The 22,127-nt window shown below is 40.7% G+C and overlaps 1 protein-coding gene across 2 annotated transcripts in view; it reads left to right on the plus strand.

The window, feature by feature from the left end:
- The window catches only part of PPIP5K1 (diphosphoinositol pentakisphosphate kinase 1), a 113,818-nt gene that overhangs the window by 16,320 nt on the left and 75,371 nt on the right, over window positions 1-22,127 (plus strand). For both annotated transcript variants that reach the window (XM_018566915.1, XM_018566916.1), the window contains exons 3-14: window positions 388-478; window positions 3,184-3,269; window positions 4,463-4,617; window positions 6,384-6,485; window positions 6,570-6,731; window positions 7,887-8,008; window positions 9,245-9,346; window positions 11,639-11,725; window positions 12,067-12,142; window positions 13,978-14,087; window positions 15,965-16,050; window positions 16,164-16,289. In XM_018566915.1, the coding sequence (XP_018422417.1) occupies window positions 388-478; window positions 3,184-3,269; window positions 4,463-4,617; window positions 6,384-6,485; window positions 6,570-6,731; window positions 7,887-8,008; window positions 9,245-9,346; window positions 11,639-11,725; window positions 12,067-12,142; window positions 13,978-14,087; window positions 15,965-16,050; window positions 16,164-16,289 (1,305 nt within the window). The remainder of the gene's footprint in view (window positions 1-387; window positions 479-3,183; window positions 3,270-4,462; window positions 4,618-6,383; window positions 6,486-6,569; window positions 6,732-7,886; window positions 8,009-9,244; window positions 9,347-11,638; window positions 11,726-12,066; window positions 12,143-13,977; window positions 14,088-15,964; window positions 16,051-16,163; window positions 16,290-22,127) is intronic.

Genomic DNA, 22,127 nt, shown 5'->3' on the forward strand with positions numbered 1-22,127 from the left:
AAGCAGTTGCCCATGGCAACCAATCAGCTTCTCTGTTCAGTTTGTTCAGTTGAGATATGGAAATGAAAGAGAGAAGCTGATTGGTTGCCGTGCACAGCTGCTCCAGTTTTGATAAATTCCCCTCATTGAGGGGAATTATCAAAACTGGAGCAGAGAAAATCTGGAGCAGTTGTTCATGGCAACCAATCAGCTTCTCTCTTTCATTTTTAAATCTTAACTGAACAAGCAAGAGAGAATCTGATTGGTTGCCCTTGTCAACTGCACTGGATTCTGTCCCAGTTTTGATAAATTCCCCCCCACAGTATTTTTATGCCCGGTTGTAAAAAACGTTGCCATACTGATGGTACATACTTATTTATCTTTCTCTTCTGAATTGATTCCTTCTAGGATTTCCACTCGATAAAGCTGTTGCTTACTCAAAACTGCGTAACCCTTTTCTCATCAATGACTTGGATATGCAATATTACATCCAAGATAGGTAAAAACCATTCAATGCCATTACAGTTCAGCTTATTGTGTACATTCTTGAATTAAATAGTTTGTGTATTATAAACAGAAGCAGATCGGTTAAATGAAGCACCAGAAATATTTTTAGATTGTTTATGATTTTCTACTGTTGTGTAAATAGTTAGATCTGTTCATACCGGTGTGTCTGGAGACGGCCTGCATGGGTCAGGTGCAATGTATACATAGAGCGTAGCAGATGTTGCTGCGGCATGCTGGCTGCAGCATTCAGTGAAAGCTTTAAAGTTGGAACACCACAAGGAAAACCATAGCAGTCATGCTTATTTAAACCTCAGTAAACTGCTAGAAAAGAATATTTGGTTGCTGTGAGTGGCTCTATGAATAAGATCCCTGTAAATCCTGGATTAAGCTTGGCTATTACTTAAGGCTTAACAGGGCACATCAGCGATCATACTAATTTTCTCTCAGGATTTCTCCAATTCTATCAGACCAGTACACACTTTGTTCAACAGTGCCAAGCTCTAATGAAGTGGGACCCTCTGAACCCCCAAAACGCTTTGGCTTTCTATGATATAAGAGTCTGAATAAAACTGAATCTGAACTTAATATGTTCTGCTTTTGGCACATTTCTCCTTGCACACCCAGCAATAAAAACTTGACAGAGGGTCTAACCTTCTAACCCCATTTTGCCTTTACTTACACCTTAATCCATAATGTGGGTTTTTCAGCCCCCTGCTTCTTATTAGTTATGTTCCTATGCCAGTGCTGAGCTTGTGGTCTAGCTCTCCAGGCAAGATGAAAAGCGGGGAGCTTGATTTCTGCTTACCCGTTTTTTTTTCTGCCATCATGAGAAGTGGTGCTGTTGTATGTCACCTTCCGTGAAAAAAAAGGGTTTTGCTGTTGTTGTTTTTCTTTTTTACTGCAAGTCATAGGCCATAACCATTCATCTTTGAATAATGGTTGATATGGGAAAAAAGGTTCGGATTTCATATATTTACAGTACCAGAAATGTATTGTAGGCCTTTGCTATGGATACGTTACTATGGATAATATTGCAGAATGGCAACTGCTTGTGGACTATGGGGAAGGAAAGGTGATCATGTCAGGAGGCAGAGGGCCCGAGAGCAGCAAAGGCTGAGCTTAGGATATTGGAAGAGGCAAGGATAGCAGAGTAGGAGCTGACTGGGGAGGAAAGAGAATGTGAGCTGATCAATTACTAGGGAAAGAAAGCAGTGAGAGAAGGCAGATAGTGGCAATAGACCATTGGGAGAATATTTACAGATGGTCTTCGCATGGTTAGGGGTAAAGAGGGGAAGGTGATTTTGTCTATAGTGGAGGAAGTCAGATTAGCACATGCTGATCATGGAAGATAGAGGAAGTAGACTGAGAATTCATTATTGCAGAGGCATGAGGGGAAGCTGATTGTGTTCCACTGGGAGAGGATGCAGAGGATAATTTGGTCATGGACTAGAGGGTAGGGATAGAAAAGGAATGGAGAGAGAAGTTCGTGAAGAGGGGAAGGGGTCAGTATGTCTTTTCCCCTCTATGAACTGTTGTTACTTCTCCTGATGTATAAAGTTGTAGTTAGTGCAGTTGTTTGCACCAGCTGTAACACCTCAGACAAAAAGCGGAACTAATCCAAAGGGTTGTGACTTAGTACGAAACACATCTATTGGGAGAGATTTCAGAGGAGCACTTTTGTTTTTAGTAATTGAAACTGCCAGTGACTGCAATTTAGACAGTTGTGGGGGGGAGCTGTTGAAGAATTAAGTGTGAACACTGGAATTGGGGGAGATATGAGAGAGCATAGTCTTGAAGTGGGAGTGAGATGCCAGAGACTGTAGTGCAGACCTTTGGGAGAGAGTTGCTAGAAGCTATTGCAAATAGTATGAGGAGAGCTGCAACAAAAACTAGTTCAACACTATGAGGATATTTAGTGTTATGGTACAATGTGTGATAGGGACATGGGCATGGAAGTTTAAGGCCCCATTCACACCATTGGTGTGTGCGTTGGTCCGCTGCTGTGCCATTTAGCTTCAATGGCACCCCAGAACACTTTCAGAAATCACCTGCATTGCACCACACCGCTCTGTAATGCACTGCTATGCTTTGTGGCACACTGCAATACAAATAAATGCAGCAGGTTCGATATTAGGTCAGTTGTGGTGTGTTAGGCAGCCAGTTCAATTGAATCGCTGCCCTATGGCAACACAGGTTAATATCTGAATGAGCTGCCTACTGGCAATGCAAATCAACACACAACATTATGTGCTTAACACAGTGCACTGAAGCAGTAAGTAAGACAGTAAGGCATTGCTAAACTCTAGATATGTTCAGATCTGAAAGAAAGCATATCTTGCTATATTCATTGCTGGTGGTAGACTCCTCCAGCAGTAAAAATGGAAGGTTACAGTCTCTCTTTATACCACATAGTGCATGTCCTGTGAGAAGATGGCCAGGGCTGAAAGTTAGCATGTATATTGAGCATCTGGAAAGGGCTGAGAATTATTATGTGCTGTGAGCTGCTAGTCAGGACAGTTTACTTTAATCTGGACTCTACTTCATTCACTGAGCAGTCACAGGAAAACAATAGAATCCCTAAAATCATTTTTAATAAAATATATAATGTTTTGTGGTTAGTAGCACAATGCATGAGCTCTTCATTGCTGTGTAAAACCTGACGCATTATTTAATGTCTGTCCACTCCACATCTTATAGGAGGGAAGTATACCGAATTTTGCAGCAGGAGGGAATTGATCTTCCTCGCTATGCTGTACTTAACAGAGATCCTGACAAGCCAGATGGTAAGTTTAATTTTGCATATGGTCATTGCAGGCTTTTTATACTTACAAGATCAGGTCTAGCAATTTTGGTGGGCTGCTTATAGACAACATTGTTCTTAAGAATCCTTACACATTTACATAATACATTTTACAGTATGTGATGCAATACTTAAAGCATGTCTCCAGAAAAACAAAACTACCCCTGCAGTGGGGCTGCTCCTGCACTGCTTGGGTAAAAGAGAACTATGAGGTAACCTTTTTATCCCATAGTCCTCTTAAGGGTCACGGGAGGACATATACTAACCTCCTCCCGAGACCCAAAGCTTAGTATATAGCGAGCTATTGCTCACTATATACCGAGATCGCCACAGCCGGGACGGATCCTGACAATGCTGTCGAGATCCACCCAGCTGCGTGATCAACAGCGTGCTCTGCCTATCTCGTGGCAGAGCCAGCTGTACCCGCCCCCTCCCTCGTCCGTTTCTCCAGTTAGCGCTGGAGAATCGGAGGGGGGGAGAGGGAATCCCTGCAAGGAGCCACTCTCTGTAGGGAGATGATCAGAAAGTGAGTGAGCGACGGTATGTGTTCGCTCGCTTCCCTATCTATAGAGCCGGCCTGTGTCAGTTTTCATTGTCACAGGACATTTCCAACTATGAGGCTGAGTGAAAATCACTCAACTCATAGTTCTCCTTTAACTTCTCGCTTTTGTCTAGGGGTATTGTGCAAAGGACTTTTAACTTACTTGATTCCAGCTTCCACAGCCTCAAAGATCAGCGATCGCAGCCTCTTCCCCCCCTGTGGGGTTGGAGGGCCACTAACGTCATCTCGTACAATGCAAGACCCATAGCCCTGCATTATGTGTGAGGACAGTCCAGAAGTCGAAGCATAGGGAAAACGAGGTGAGCGCCAGCTGCCAGAAGAGCAGGGATCAGGTAAGTAAAAGACCTTTACAAAATACCCCTAGACATAAATGAGAAGTTAACCCTTGCAATGTGAGCGTAGCTTTACTGCAAAGTATTTTGTTTCTTTCCCCGGAGATGGGCTTTGAGGTACACAATGCTCATATCTTCCTGTAAGTATTCTATTTAGATGATCTAATTGACTTGTATTGTTATTGTGTGTTTGTACATGATGTATATGTTTGTAGATTTTATTTATAAATTGGCTAACATTTTGAGCGCTAAGTAAGATGAATATTCTCCTTTTTTTTTCAGAGTGTAATCTAATAGAAGGTGAGGATCAGGTAGAAGTGAATGGAGAAGTCTTCCCAAAGCCATTTGTTGAAAAGCCAGTTAGCGCAGAAGACCACAACGTATATATTTATTACCCCACGTCAGCAGGAGGCGGAAGCCAAAGGCTTTTCAGAAAGGTATCTCCCGTTACATGCACGGGTATTAAAGCGAATACCCTGTAATAGCTGAATTTAATATTTAAGAGTAATGCTAATGTTTAACCTACAATTCAAATCTAAATAACACTTATCACTGTTTAATGGTGGCCTCTGTTTTGTACCCCGGTGAAGAATTCATAGCACTGTTGGCTGCAGCTAAACTGCTATTAAAGCGACACTAAACACAGGAGTTAAATCTTAAAAATGCATTAGAGTACCTTAAATATTAACAAAAATTTATCTTATTTGTGTATCACTCGGCTGTAGATCCCCAAATCATCTCTGAATTGGTGCTGACACTGTCCTTCCTTCTGGAGGGTGGCTACTTTTGTTCCCCATGGTCCCTGCGTGAATTGTAAAAAAGCCTCTGCTTCCAGCTCACTCCTGCAATGGACTACAGTCTCATGTTTAGTTTACCAATTTGTATTGAAATTATAGTCAATCGCGCAAGTGAACTTGGAGCGGTGGCCACCCTCCAGAAGGAAGGACAGTGTCGCCACCAGTTCAGAGATTTGAGGATCTACAGTTGAGTGATACACAAATAAGATACATTTATGTTAATAGTTAAGGTACCTGAATGTATTTTAAAGTTTTAATTCTGGGAGTTTAGTGTCACTTTAAGGTGGTATTGTCTGGTGCGTTGCAAGATATGATTTAATTAGCCATTGTTTAGAGATAATTGTACAATCATGACATTTTGTATATTGGTGGTCACATCCGTATCAATGTGATCATTCAGTCCATAATTAAATGTAACTAAACTGATCACAAACCAGAGACCTTCTATTTAATTCATCTAGAGAGCTTGATTAATTTCAGCTTTGCTGTGGCGAAATTACCGGTATGTCATTCGCTTCTGTTGAAATTTTTTTAATCACTATTTTTTGTTGATTGCAAAGTGTGTGGGGTTTTTAAAAAAAAATCTGTTGCAAAGTTTCTTACCTAGAGATTCTGCCAGTAGCAGCACTTCCTGTTTCAGGCTGACAAATTTAGGTCACTTCCACGCAATTAGCAGCAGCGTTGTCAGTCTGCCTTGAGCTATTACTCAGTTGGCCTTTAGGCTGCCGATCAGGTCTAGGGATGCATGTGTTTCTAAGGATTCACGTTCACCCAGATTTAACTGAGCCCATGCAAAACTGTCAGTGATACATCCCCCCCCCCCCAGCCCAATCAGCTGCAGCTTTGTTACATGTAGCTGTATGATGCCCTGACTGTAGCTCATTGGGCCAAGAGGGGGATGTGTTATTGACAGTTTTTGGGCTTAGATAAATTCAATTAGCACCTAGCCCACGCAAATCCCTAATCCGGTTAGCAGCTTTGTACCCCAATTTCCAACTTGTGGAGCTTGCATGGCAACTTAACAAAGCTGCTGCTAATTTGCAACAGATTTGCGAAAATCAATTTGTTTAAGAAAATTGTATACAGTTAGGCATGTTGTACACACAGTGTACTCCTAATTAATTTATGTGCATTAAAATGAAAAAAGAGAACTGTTATCTTGTTTATTCAAACTATTGTAAAGTGCTGTAAGGACATATTCAAACCAGGCCGTAGGTTACTTTTGAACGTCAACCCCAACAAGCCTTAACAACGCACTGCAAAATATGGTTTGCATTGTGGTGACCTACAGAAATACAGTGCACCTCAAATAACCAATATGCTTGTGTTATGGCACAGGACATTATGGTGTAAGTGTTAGACTTGCGCTGTTTGGATGAGTTTTTCATTTTATTTTGTCAATACAGATTGGAAGTCGAAGCAGTGTTTACTCCCCAGAGAGCAGTGTTCGCAAGACGGGATCCTACATTTATGAAGAGTTCATGCCAACTGATGGCACTGATGTTAAGGTAAAACTAAAGGATCTGCCTGCCTTGCAGTTTCTAATTTCTTCAGTTACAATGTCATAAATGTAATCTATTCATATTGATTAGGTATACACTGTAGGTCCAGATTATGCCCATGCAGAGGCCCGCAAGTCTCCTGCTCTGGATGGGAAAGTGGAGCGTGATAGTGAGGGCAAGGAGATCCGCTATCCTGTCATGCTCACTGCCATGGAGAAGCTCGTAGCACGGAAAGTCTGCTTGGCATTTAAGGTTGGTATCTATTTTATAAACTAAGGATCTGACCTTGTTGATATGTAGTTGATTTGTATACACCCACTTCTACTTCTGTCTGTTTTTTACCCTTTCCCAAATTATTATAGGGATTTTAGATTCCATAAATTCACGTTATATTTTCAAATGTGACAGCATTTATTCTGGATGACATACCATTGCAGACCCTTTCTGAAGGGTTTGATATGCAGACATCCGCGGTATTGATTTTCCCTTTAAGCAACCTAGGGGCATCATAAATCATCATAAAAGGAAGCTGTCAGCATGTCAGACAATTACTTCAACTGCTTTACTTTACTGTACATTTTTACCATAGGCAATGCTTGAGTCTGTTACATGATTTGACAGAAGTAATGTATGAATAGAATAATCCACACATGGATAACACAGAATTTCTGTCTTGCAACAGTGCTTAGATAGTGGTACACATCACACAGTAATATTCATGGCTACAGATAAAAACATATTTATATCACTGCGTATTGCAACAGAAATTATTAGGACCAAAACCGCTTTGGGGTCTATTTGTAAGACTTTTGCAGAGCGAACATCATCTTGCAAATGTTTTAAATAGACTACTTTGTGTGACTACCAAAGATTTAATAATATGCTATCATAACACCAATACTCAGAAATATACTGTATATCTTTTATAATGGATCAAAATTATTTCGATATTAGAATTTCATATTGTTCATACCCACAGTATACAATGATTAATTGCACATTCTGACTGCAATTTACAATGTGTAGGTATGATCAGTATGCAAGCTTAGATGATTTTAAATGCTTTTATGAATTTTGATATGATTAAAATAGTTTTTTTAAATATATATATAGCATATTATTTAATCATCCTTGGTAGTCACACACACATACATATATGTGTATTTTGTGTGTGTGTGACTCCTGTTGTGATTTTGAGATGTTGCGTTCAAATGTATTTATAAATCAAAAGTATAGATTGAAAAGTTACATTTATGTATGTTTACCTTTTGAGCAAATTCAAATTTGTAAATATAAAATACTTTATTTTCAGACAAAGCATTTCTTTTAGTGCAGTATAGACATTGCTGTAATATATGTTGCTGTTGCCTGTGCATATGACTAATTGTTCATATTTGTATGTTTCAGCAAACTGTTTGCGGCTTTGACTTGCTAAGAGCCAATGGACACTCATTCGTTTGTGATGTCAATGGTTTCAGTTTTGTGAAGAACTCCATGAAATATTATGATGACTGTGCCAAAATACTGGGGTATGTTACAAGTGCTCTGGTTTCCCTGTTTGTATTTGTTCCCATTCTTGTTTTTTGTGCTTTCTAATAGCATAATTTTTACCACTATATTACACATTTTTATATGTCTTTTGTTAAGTTACAAATTCATGTCTCACCCTTAATTTACACTGTAAAGGAAGACAAAAGACTAATCACAGAATTCTGAAAAAGAAGTTGTACACTTAAAAGTCGATTTTCAGTCTTTGGACGTGCACTTGAATGAAATTGTCCTGTTAAAGAAGAACTAATCTGTAACAATAAACTTACCAAAGAACATATCTTAAAGCAGCAAATGTTGGAGTTAACCAACCATTCACTGCAGGTGAATCCATCACTGTAATTTAAAACACATGCCCCAGGAAGATACAACTGCAGTAAATATTTGGTAAATGCCACAATCACTGCTTTATAAATATGTACTAGTTTTGTAGAGCAATTTATGTAATTTCCCCTCACTTTTGTTGGTATGAATTTCCTGTGAATGTGTGCGTATTTCAGCAGTAACTGAACGTCACAATTTTACCATGGTGCCTCCCGCAGAATGTGTCAGCGCAATTTGCATTGTCATGGATGCCTGTATTTTAACTACAGAAGAGGGCGACAATGCTGTGGGCTGAACTGAGTAAGCAATGCCACCCTAGGAAATTAAGTGTCTCTTGATACACTTTGCTTATGTAGGGATCTGTTCCCTAACTGCCTTGCTGTATGTTGTTTTACATTCATTTTTGCATTTTGTCTTGTAGAGCATTGCACCCAGTTAGTCTGACAAATAATCCTGCCTGCTTTGCCAGCTAGCTAACCCTTGGTGAGCTTATCATTAGTGGGTAGGATTTAGTATTGACAAAACAGGGATGCAATGTTCTAAAGGGCCTTTGAGAAGCCTTCCCCTGTAGCCTTGGCCTAGAGGGTATGGCCCCTTTCTTTAAGAAGGCAGGCCATGTGGGGCTAAGAAGAGTCATTACCATAAGACAGTCATAGAGGCTCAAGATTACTCAGGTGCTGTCACAGCGTGGAAATATAATGACTGCAAGGTAGGGGTCATCTCACATGACCCCACACAAATACACGCACACAAAATAAGGTTACGCTCTTATGATTTATTAGAAAGCAGGACTTCTAAAGCATTAGCTGTACAATTTTTTGATCTGGCATTTTTAGATTTTCAGGAGATATTTGGGAACATGGCAAATTCACTTTAATATTTGCTTTCCTCAGGAATATAATTATGAGGGAGCTTGCTCCACAATTCCAGATTCCCTGGTCTATCCCAACGGAGGCAGAAGATATTCCTATAGTACCAACCACGTCTGGAACAATGTAAGTGATATGATACATCAACAGGAGGGCTGTCTATAATAATTATTCTCAATTATGAATTCGGAGAACAGTATCTCTTTGGCAAATAAAATAGTACTTTATTGATTGTGGTTTGTCTACAAAGTAGATTGTTACATTCTGGAAGCTTTATGTGAACGATGATAGACTTCACTTAAAGGACACATTACAGTAAGATTCGTTATAATATCATCACTGGTGTCTACGTTTTTTTTTAATATATATATATATATACAGGGCCTGTCAATAGCATAAAGGACAATAACTGTATCAATAAGTAAAACTCCAGCCATAGTTTTGTTTTATCAGCTGAGTGGGGGAGGGGTAGAACCAGATGTTTATTTCTTAAGTGAATGGAGTTACAGTTGTTGCTGCGCATACATGTAAATGGCAGCATCCCCATTTGATCATGACATATGCAGGCTCTGCATCCTGCTTAGTAGTGCCATACATTAACTGTAATTTGATGATCTTCTATCTCAGTGCAAATCTGTTAGTTAGACCTGACTGAAATAATAGACCCTTTATGTGGCTAACCAAGTTTATCTCAGCAGTTCAGGGAATGTCTACTCTCTAGTTTTTCACTTATTCATGTAAAAGAGATGAACCTTTTGTCAATTAAGTGATTATGTCATTGTTAAAATAAATAAAAAAAGGAATGTATGAAAAGAAATGAATTAATATTTGTCCTGCCGCTTGCACCAGCAATTTTCCCTCTGTTGAAGAACTAATCTTGCTGAAGAATCGTCTTCATCTGACACAGTTCTAGAACTGTTGGATGTCTGATCTCCCACTGCACACCCTGTTTTTATCCATTGACCCCCAAAGTCACTGCTGCGTTCTGTAATTACATAAGGGGCAGTGGAAGGAACAACAACTTAATCTAATTAGTTTATTAATGTTTTAAAAACCTTGTTTCTCTCCCGTTCATTGAAGGACACAGGGAACAGATCGGAGATCATGTACTGTAGGGTAATATCGCCACCTGCAGGAGAAGGACGCTAGGCACAAAAAAACTAAAGACCAATTACAGCCTAGGGGCGGCCCCTGCCGGTGGCCAAACCCCCCACCTGCTGACAAGTCTCCAGTTTTGTGCCTAGCGTCATGAGTAAGGAGCTAAGAATTTTCCTCTGTATTCTTACCTGCTTCTTCCTGATTTTTTTCAGAGGAGGGGTGGATCAGATCGGTTCGTGGCCAGGACCCAGGATCCTTGGGCGGATGCGGTGGACGCCCTGGTGGATATAGTATCTATGTACTGTATGTTCTTAGGACAGCCAGATTTGCTGGTCACATACAGTATGCAGGCTCTGCTTCTTGCTTTGTAGTTCTGTATAATAGTTGTTTACTGCTCTAGCAATGCAAGTCCAGGAGTTGACCAACCCAATGGAAACTATGCCCTCCCTGTGTGACAGATCTCTTATCTAAATGGTTATTGAGCACTTAAGCCTAAGTGATTCTAGTCAAGTACAGAAATTCTCCCTCCTGGCTAATTTACAATTCTATATATGTAATACCACAACAAAAGCAGTGAACAGTATATAAACATCAAAAAAATCACCTAGGGTAAATATAATATCAATATAATTAAAGTAATAATTTAGAATGTTGTCACAGAAAATACACTTTTCCTTTAAGGGAGCCTGATAGGGTAAACCTATGGAAGTTGCAATTATTGGCATGTCTTTGGAGCTACATCCTTTGGTGTCTTTATCTCTATCTATACTCACTACTTGGTGAGTGACTGACCTGGAAAACATATCTACGTGAAGTGCCCAAATTCCAAGTCAGTAATTCAGCAAGTCATAAAGGAAGGATAAGCATTACAGCCCGGAAGAATGAAGATGTACACTGGCCTGGGTTTATGGTGACAGCTCTCAAAGGAAAGAAAAGGCAGAGGTAATAGGCTCTGGCATTGGCAGATATGTTAATAGTTACTCTAGTTCACAAGCACATTCATGGTTTATTTTCCGTTTCAATAAGGCCATGTTCTATGGTAACAGTGTAGGTGCTAAGCAGGCTTAATTTGCTATCATATGTTTAATATACTATAGCATTTGTATTGTATTTGTGTACTTTAGTGTGTGTCTATATATGTACTCGTGTGTGTATATCTAGATAGATAGATATATCTATAGATATAGATAGATAGATATCGATCTATCGATCTATATTAGTATATGTGTGTCTGTGTGAGTCTACCAAACGAGCATTTATGTAAACATACGTGTGTTTTATTTCATGCACATAAAATTATGTTATTTTGCATTATCCCAGGATGGAGTTGCGATGTGTAATAGCGATTATCCGGCATGGAGACCGCACCCCAAAGCAGAAAATGAAGATGGAGGTTCGACATCCAAGGTAGAAATAGCAAGTTTAGAAGAGAGCTATACTTTTATTTGCTTCTTTTTTCTTTCCTTCCAAATGTGAGAAAAACCTCCTTTTATATTTTCTTGTTTATCTCAAAAGCCAGTATTCCTTTGCTGAAATAATAAGGTTATGACTATAGGAACGTATTCGGAGAAAGCTAAAGAGTCCTTGATAACATGAAAAGAAGTAAACTTTTTAGAAAGTCTTTAAAGCATTGGATGTTTTTGCCATATATTATAGAAAGAATATAACTTGGAATTTTATTTGTTATTTTATTTGTTATTTTTGCAAGACAGTAAAAGTAAATTTGAATAATTTATTTTTATATATAGGTTCTTTGAGTTATTTGAACATTATGATGGCTATAAAACAGGAAAGCTGAAACTAAAGAAGCCAGAACAACTACAGGTAATTTTTTGTGAATGAAAAGTTCTAAAATCTAAATCACACTGAATTGTATTGCTTCTTAGTTTAGTTTTGGTGAGAGACATCCATGTAACTGTCATATGTTAGAGAACAAGCTCTAAATCAGTGGTTCTCAACTGGTGGGTCGTGACCCAAAAGTGGGTCGCGACCCCATGTTCAGTGGGTCACCGGATGCCTTCCACTTTTCTAGGTGAGTGACTCCTCAGCCTCCCCCTAGCGCAGCACTGTCAGCTCTCACGCCAAGCAGCCATTCAAAATATGCTGCCCAGTGCCGAGCGTCAGCTTGAGGTGGGATGGGGCTATGGCCACGAGGGAGCTCCACCCATACATGCATTGCTTACAGCTCCCCCTCATGTGTCCTGTAGAGGTGCCTGGACTGGAGTGACATCACGTTCTGGCTCCAGACACCTCTACAGGGTGTGCAAGGGAGCTGTACAAGCAATACACATATGGATGAAGCTCGGTCACAGCACAGCAGCCCACACTGGACCCCAGGCTGAGGATCCACTCCAGTTCTCGTAAATTAGGGAGACTGGGTGGATCTTAAAATGCGAATAAAAAAAGTATTTTTTGGGGAGTGTGTATTTAGGAATGCGCAGAACCGCAATGCCGTGCATTCCACGTGACTTGGGTCACGACTTAATGACCAAGGACAAATGTGGGTCCTGAGGTCACACAGGTTGAGAACCACTGCTCTAAATGATGGTGAGGTAGGCCAAATGAGACCAAAAAAGTAATTTGCTTAAAAAAATATTGTAACAAAAACAATGTTTTTACATAGTAATGCTTCCTGTTAAATCCTTGGAAGAAAAGCAAGTTTATGCTTCATTTAAGTATAGCTGGCAAAGACATGCACTGCATTCCATGCTACTGTGGGCAACTGCACGATGAGAAATGCTTTTATACTGCTTGTTAAGAATATGAGTGACCATAGCCACTTCTACTCTAAATGAGAAATTACATTATTATTAATATTAGAAATGAACAATATAAATACTGTATAATTTATTTTAAACAAATTTTTTGAACATGATTTCCTTCTGAGTAGGTTAGTACATAAGCAAAGACAAGAATAAATACATTGTTTTAAGACTTCATTAATGTATTTATACTTAAGGGCATTTTGCTTCCTTTTGGCCCAACTTCCTGATAGCTTTAAAGTATATCCAAACTCAAGAACAACAATGTAATATTTTGCAGCTTACGAGTCCTTAATGTGATGTCAGTATTCGTTTTCAGGCTAAGAACATTTTCAGCAAGTACAGAAAATACCTGTTGATCTAGCCAGAAATTAAGTGTCCTTGTCACTTTCTGTGAGCTGAACTGAAAAGGAAAACTTTTCCCTTTTGTAAACCTACTAATCCCCCCACCTCCTATGTAAAGGAGATGAAGAGAGGAAGACCAGCTTGTGTGACATCCCATGGATCCATCCATAGATACAATGGAGTGAGTGAACGTAGCCACTCTAGGGCAGGAAGTGTTATTTCGCAGGATTACTAGGTACATCTATAGAAAAAAAAAAAAGACTGCAAATAAAGAAAACGAATGCAGCCACCACATGTAAGAACTGGTAAAGTTCAATGTATTCAGTATTTGTTTTTGAGTTTAAGTACACTTTAAAGGTTCTCTGTAACTTTCCTATACAAACCCTACTAAGCGGAAGCAATGGTTTCCATATAGGCAGGATCAGAACATATCCAAATTGGTTAAATGTCTCTGTGTCTAGGTTTTAAGTATACTTAACGCAAGGATAGGATAGAACGTTTTACAGAGAAAATGGTTGTTTAAAAACTGCATTCCTGGATGATTTTGAGCAGGAAGTGCTTGACATAGCAAGACTGCTGCTATCAGAACTTGGAACGCACAGTGACTGTGAGATTGAAGAGAGGAAATCCAAGCTTGAACAACTGAAAACGGTCTTGGAAATGTAAGTGGAACAAATACCCCCAGATCTTGATTACAGAAGAAAAAATGATATGTATGCTTTGTGACTTTATGGACTTGGGGATTGCAGGCCTGTCTGTCAGCATTTGTTTCTTTTGTAGCTTTATATTCATCGCATCCATATTGCTATCTATCCACCTTTAGCCTCTGCTATTTTTTAAAGTGACACTAAACTTGGGTATTGAATCTTAGGCCTGGTTCACACCTGGGCGTTTTACAGCACTGATCGACGCGCTGTAAAACGCCCAGCAAGTGAAATCCCATTATTTCATATGGGCATGGTTCCCACCTGGGCGTATTTCAGCGTGTAGGAACGCGCGTAAAAAACGCCCTGCGATAGCCCTCGTAAACGCGCGTTTGCTGCGCGTTTTGTTGATTGCAAATCGCGGTAAAAACGTGCGTCAAACAGGCATTTTACGAACGCCCAAGTGTGAACCCAGCCTTAAAAATGCAGGAGAACTATGAGGTAAGTGATTTCCACTCATCCTCATAGTTAGAGTTGACGTGTGACATTGAAACTGTCACACACGTCGACTCTATAGATGGGGAAGTGAGCGAACTCATACCGTCCACTCACTTCCCAATCGTCTCCCTGCCGAGAGCAATGACTGTCAGTCACTACTCCATGCAGGGATTCCCCCCTCTCTGATCCTCCAGCGCTGACTGGAGGAACGGACAGGGGAGTGGGTGGACACAGCTGGCTCTGCCTCTACACAGGCAGAGCAAGCTGTCAGTCAGCAGCTGGGTGAATCCAAACAGTATTATTGGGATCCATCCCGGCTGCGGTGCTCTCAGTATATCGCGGGCAACAGCCGGCTATATACTGAGCATTAGGTCACGGGAGGAGGTTAGTATATGTCCTCCCATGACCCTAAAGAGAACTATGGACTAAAAAGGTTACCCCATAGTTCTTTTAACAAAAATGTAGCTCATTTGTGTATCACTTAGCTGTAGATCCTGTGATGGAATTAACAAGCCTGCTCCTGTGATGGAATACAATCTCAGTACAAATTAGTAAACTAAACATGAGATTGTAGTCCATCACAGGAGCAAGCTTGGAGTGGTGGCTACTTTACAACACACACAGGGACCATGGGGAACAAAAGTAGCCACCGTCCAGAAGGAAGGACAGTGTCAACATGAATTCAGAGATGATTTGAGGATCTACAGCTGAGTGATACACAAATAAGGGACAGTATTGTTAATAGTTAAGGTACTTGAATGCATTTTTAAGATTTACAGTAACTACAGAATTTATTGTCGCTTTAATTTCATTCACCCTAATATGTCTCCTGAGATTAACTAACAAAGCACAACACTATGACCTTCCTTTTTTTTTTTATTAAATGGGTTACTTGGTTTAAATGATGGTTTGTTATAGTCCATAACTTTTTCATTCAATGAAACTCTTATTGATTATAGTGACCAACATATTTGCCAGTGGAGAAATTAGTACAGGTTATGACGTTACAAACCACAGCAGCAGCCCTAATTCAGTAAATCATGCACTGCTGTACTATTTATTTTTTTGTGAATACATATTTTATTACTTAGATTTTATTTCACCACTTTTGCCTGTTATTTAGTCACTTTGCGCCCTCTGGTGGATTTGTTGACTGCATTTGATTTCAAGATCAGACAGGCTGTGCATTGGAATTATGATTACTTTTGTTAACAATAATCCGCTCACTCAGTGTATGATGTATTTTTTTTATACAGGTAAATAATACATTTAGGTTTTATTAATTAAAGGGTTTATTTGACAGTTGTTTTGTATGCGAGTGATGTGGTTCTGTGTCTTGCCCATATTTTGGTCTGAATTAAAAAGAAAAATTGTGATTTTATTTTTTTTTTATGCAGGTATGGCCATTTCTCTGGCATTAATAGGAAAGTGCAGCTGACATATTTGCCCCATGGTCATCCAAAACCATCCAGTGAGGATGAAGGTAAGACGGCGAAGGTTTTGTTATGTAAACCACTGATCTGCATGTTATGAAGAGGTTTTATGTGTGCAGCAACTTTTGGATGTAAGGGGTGTAAAAATGTAATGTCTTCACAGATGCCCGGAAGGATTCTCCATCTCTACTGCTAGTCTTGAAATGGGGTGGGGAACTGACACCGGCTGGGCGAGTGCAAGCAGAAGAGCTAGGACGGGCTTTCCGCTGTATGTACCCTGGAGGGCAAGGTAGGTTTTATTTTTACATATTCTTCTGTTCCACTTCCCTTTTTGTCTTTGACTGTCAAAGTTTCTGCTCCCCACCATGCCTTTCCAAGTGCAACATTTAAATTGTACTTGTGTAACGTAGGTGCACACGGGAAAACAGGTTTAATAAATGCAGATTTGTATTCCAAAGCTTAAAGGAGAACTATGGGGTTAAGTCTTTTCCCCATGGATCTCCTTAGGGTAACGGGAGGACACAAACTAGCGTCCTCCCGTCACCCTAGGCTCAGTATACTGCGAGCTGTAGCTCGCGGTATACTGAGACGCCGCGGCTGAAGCGGATCCTGACAATTGTGCCAGGATTCGCCCAGCTGCGTGACTGACAGCTGGCTCTGCCTATCTAGAGCCAGAGCCAGCTGAACCCGCCCCCTCCCACGTCCGTTCCGCCGGTCAGCGCTGGAGGATCGGAGCGGGGGAGGGGGGAATCCAGCCCCTCCCCTGTCACGGCAGAGAGCCGTGACAGGATCGGGAGGTGAGCGAACGCCGGTATGTGTTCACTCACCTCCCGATCTACTGAGCCGACCTGTGACATTCTCATTGTCACAAGTCGGCTAGAACTATGAGGTGAGTGAAAAGCACTCACCTCATAGTTCTCCTTTTTAAGAGTACCTTTCAAAAAGCACTAAGCCAGCAAAAATGCAACACATTTTTAAAAGGACTGTTATCATGGAGGCCACTTGGAGTTTTAACATGCTTCCATTTCTGCTGAACGCTGCTTTTCATTTTAATGTACTATTTATAATGCAGTGAATGTGACTTTCACCAAATATTTACTGGATGTGAATCAATCACTGTCATTTAAAACACATGCACCTAAAAGATTAACATGCAGTGAATGTCAGAGTCACTGCTTTATAAATATACACCAAATCTTCAGTCAGTTTTTTGAATGCTCATATTAACTGACATACCTAGTGTACATACAGTATCTCACGGAAGTGAGTACACCCCTCACATTTTTGTAAATATTTTATTATATCATTTCATGTGACGACACAGAAGAAAATACACTTTACTACAATGTAAAGTAGTGAGTGTACAGCTTGTATATCAGTGTACATTTGCTGCCCCTCAAAATAACTCAACACACAGCCATTAAGGCCTAAACCGCTGGCAACAAAAGTGAGTACACCCCTAAGTGAATATGTCCAAATTGGATCCAAAGTGTCAATATTTTGTGTGTCCACCATTATTTTCCAGCACTGCCTTAACCCTCTTGGGCATGGAGTTCACCAGACCTTCACAGGTTGCCACTGGAGTCCTCTTCCATGAAGACCTCACGGAGCTGGTGGATGTTCGAGACCTTGCGCTCCTCCACCTTCCGTTTGAGGATGCCCCACAGATGCTCAATAGGGTTTAGGCCTGGAGACATGCTTGGCCAGTCCATCACCTTTACCCTCAGCTTCTTTAGCAAGGCAGTGGTCGTCTTGGAGGTGTGTTTGGGGTCGTTATCATGTTGGAATACTGCCCTGAGGCCCAGTCTCCAAAGGGAGGGGGATCATGCTCTGCTTCAGTATGTCACAGTACATGTTGGCATTCATGGTTTCCTCAATGAACTGTAGCTCCCCAGTGGCGGCAGCACTCATGCAGCCCCAGACCATGACACTCCCACCACCATGCTTGACTGTAGGAACTTGTCTTTGTACTCCTCACGTGGTTGCCGCCACACACGCTTGACACCACCTGAACCAAATAAGTTTATCTTGGTCTCATCAGACCACAGGACATGGTTCCAATAATCCATGTCCTTAGTCTGCTTGTCTTTAGCAAACTGTTTGCGGGCTTTCTTGTGCATCATCTTTAGAAGAGGCTTCCTTCTAGGACAACAGCAATGCAGACCAATTTGATGCAGTATGCGGCGTATGGTCTGAGCACTGACAGGCTGACCCCCCCACCCCTTCAACCTCTGCAGCAATGCTGCACTCAACTTCTTTGGTAGACCATGGCGAGGCCTGTTCTGAGTGGAACCTGTCTTGTTAAACCGCTGTATGGTCTTGGCCACCGTGCTGCAGCTCAGTTTCAGGGTCTTGGCAATCTTCTTATAGCCTAGGCCATCTTTATGTAGAGCAACAATTATTTTTTTCAGATCCTCAGAGAGTTCTTTGCCATGAGGTGCCATGTTGAACTTCCAGTGACCAGTATGAGAGAGTGAGAGCGATAACACCAAATTTCACACCTGAGACCTTGTAACACTAACCAGTCACATGACACCGGGTAGGGAAATGGCTAATTGGACCCAATTTGGACATTTTCACTTAGGGGTGTACTCACTTTTGTTGCCAGCGGTTTAGACATTAATGGCTGTGTGTTGAGTTATTTTGAGGGGACAGCAAATGTACACTGATATACAAGCTGTACACTCACTATTTACATAGTAGCAAAGTGTCATTTCTTCAGTGTCGTCACATGAAATGATATAATAAAATATTTACAAAAATGTGAGGGGTGTACTCACTTCTGGGAGATACTGTATGTGCTGAGCATCAGATGCACTTGTTAAATGCTTGATTTTAACTTCAGTGTGTACGTAGCTCAACACTGCTTTTGTGTGTCTACCACAGACCCATTCTCTGTATGCTATGTAAATATAATTCACTTTCCTCTTGTAACCTGTCCTCTGTGCTTATAAAATGCCTTTGGCCCTAGTTAACCCTCTGTCCTCTCTGTTGTGTCAACCTGTCATTCTAGTGGATGGTAAAATCCCGGCTTTGGGCTGTAGCTCTCCTGTAGACTGTGGTAAGAGCCATGACTGTAGTGTGAATTGCACTGTTCCCATAACTACATTGGGACAATCCTCTTCCCTTCTGACTAAAACAAGGCCCTGAGGGTTATAATCATAACTACCCTGCAACAATTAACTAACAAAAAGATGGTTTAGCTCATAACAATCAATAAGATGTTTGTATTATGCTGTAAGCAATACTAAACATTTTTGAAATCTTTCTTTATATACAGTGTGTATATATATCTATATATAGATACATCTATATATAGATATATATAGATGGATAACCTAATCCATCTATTGTACTCACAAAAAATAGTATAAAATAATAGGGTTTCTGGAGGGGTGTAATGGACCACCCAAGAGAGATTTGCTAAAAGTATATCGGATTTTATTTTGTGATTTGTATAAAATAAAAAATCAATGCATTTCATAGATCAATCAAAACCCTGAATGGGATTTGTTTGTATAAATATAATCACTTAATTGGTACATACATATTGATAAGGTCCAAATATTCTAATATAACTTAATGTTGGTGACAGATTTAACAACAACATAAATGCCCCTATATTGGCTTAACTTAAGAGGTCCCGACGCGTTTCGCCAGTGGCTTCATCAGGGGACCCAAAGTGGATCATGCAGGGTTGGTCTACGGGGTAAGGGAGATACCTGAAGAATCGAGAGCGTGGACGCTAGGTGGCCCCACCACCACCTCCACGTTCTCCTTTATTGTCACACCTGGGACCTCAGGGTTATATAAAGAGAGATGGCATCCCTTTGTCCAGCCAGCTTCACTGGGGTGCTTTCTCAGAAAATGAGGTACGTTGGGAGTAGACCTGGCTAGATATTATTATAGTCCTATTAAGTCTCCCTGGTGGTGTAGGGCTAGCTGCATGCCTCCATAGTGATCTCCGCTGCAAGGATCCATAGTGATAGTCCTATTAAGTCTCCCTGGTGGTGTAGGGCTAGCTGCATGCCTCCATAGTGATCTCCGCAGCGGAGATCACTATGGAGGCATGCAGCTAGCCCTACACCACCAGGGAGACCTAATAGGACTATAATAATATCTAGCCAAGCCTCCTCCCAACGTACCTCATTTCCTCAAATGAATATTTATTGAGTTTAACAACAAAAGAAAAAAAAAAAACAGTCACAACGTACCTCATATTCTGAGAAAGCACCCCAGTGAAGCTGGCTGCACGAAGGGATGCCATCTCTCTTTATATAACCCTGAGGTCCCAGGTGTGACAATAAAGGAGAACGTGGAGGTGGTGGTGGGGCCACCTAGCGTCCGCGCTCTCGATTCTTCAGGTATCTCTCTTAACCCGTAGACCAACCCTGCATGATCCACTTTGGGTCCCCTGATGAAGCCACTGTCTAAACGCGTCGGGACCTCTTAAGTTAAGCCAATATAGGGGCATTTATGTTGTTGTTAAATCTGTCACCAACATTAAGTTATATTAGAATATTTGGACCTTATCAATATGTATGTACCAATTAAGTGATTATATTTATACAAACAAATCCCATTCAGGGTTTTGATTGATCTATGAAATGCATTGATTTTTTATTTTATACAAATCACAAAATAAAATCCGATATACTTTTAGCAAATCTCTCTTGGATGGTCCATTACACCCCTCCAGAAACCCTATTATTTTCTACTATTTTTTCTGAATGCACTTATCTTAGGGGGAGAGGTGTTAATTAAGAGCCCACAGGGATGCAACCCACGATTTATAAACCAATCATCTATTGTACTCATCTAAACTCCAGAGCCTGCAGGAACCCTTCAGCATCTGTAGTTGGCAGTATAAATGTTTAGAGTCTTATGAACTTGTGCAATTTTGGCTATGGTTTTACCAGCAGCTCCATGGGTCATTGCTTCATAAATCAGAAGTATTGACACTGCAAGATGTCACGTAATTTCTAGAATTCAATGGATGAAATTACAACTCCCTGCTGCATTCAATTAGGTCAATAGTCATTGTTTTCCTGTATTTCATGTGCGTTTTAAATGAACATCAGATGCAGGGGAGCAATTTGCAATTGATTTGAATGGAGTTGAACACAGTTTAAGGGCCATGTTTGCACTCCTTTGTGCTGCACTACGTTTCTTTGAATGCAGCATGTTCTACAAGGTGGAATTTTACCTGCATGCAAAGCATGTCAAATGCTTCCAAAAGATTGTTTTGCTTTGATTCTAGTTATTTGGTACAGACTAGACATGCAAGTTTCGTTCTAAATTGAAATTCGGACACTCGGCTGCTTACGAATGGAAACAATAATGAATTCCAACGTATCTAAATTTTTTGATAACGAAAATTTGGATGCTTCAAAAGGCTATTCCGTATTAACAGTGTTGTTAATGTGAAAATAAAAAAACGAAAAAAACCCCACTGTGGTGTTCCCTCTCCCCCTTGTAGGTCTGGTAGGAATTCCCTTACCAGACCCTTGACCTGAGCAGCAGCCTTGCAGAGCAGAAAAGGGAAGGATGATCATGCGCCCCCTGCACCATACCAGACCACAGGCCGTCAAAATGGGGAGGGTGCTTCACCAGGGGGAATCCCCTGGCAAAGCACCATGTTCCCATGTTGATGAGGACAGGGGCCTCTTCCCCACAACCGGGGGGCGGGGCGGGGACTAGAGAGTATTGAAGGCTTGGTTAAAATTATACATAGATATCTCATTTCTAATTATAAATAAACAGGTATAGTTACCATAAATGAGTGTTGCAATGAAAGATTATCTATAGGCGGCATTGATTCCTAGGTTGATCTTACTGTCAAGAACCCAGTCGTACTGTCCCACCCAAAATTCCACACTATTGCTGGACTAGTTTATAAACAATGGAGGGAAAACTTGTGGGGAAGTATCTGCTAATCAAGCTTTAGTGTGCTTCCCCATTATTTTGTACTTTTGTAATTGCATTGAATTCTGGTTATTTTGGGACAGTGGCACCTGCTTTCCTTTCAAACTTTATGAAGGGTAACATATACTGAGAGATATTCAGAGGCAGCTGTTACTGAGCTCCTCTGTAATTTGGTAGTGGCCATGCTAACCGGCATAAGTAC

Source organism: Nanorana parkeri, unplaced genomic scaffold, assembly GCF_000935625.1.
Source record: "Nanorana parkeri isolate BGI_ZX_2015 unplaced genomic scaffold, ASM93562v1 scaffold987, whole genome shotgun sequence".
NCBI classification, from domain to species: domain Eukaryota; kingdom Metazoa; phylum Chordata; class Amphibia; order Anura; family Dicroglossidae; genus Nanorana; species Nanorana parkeri.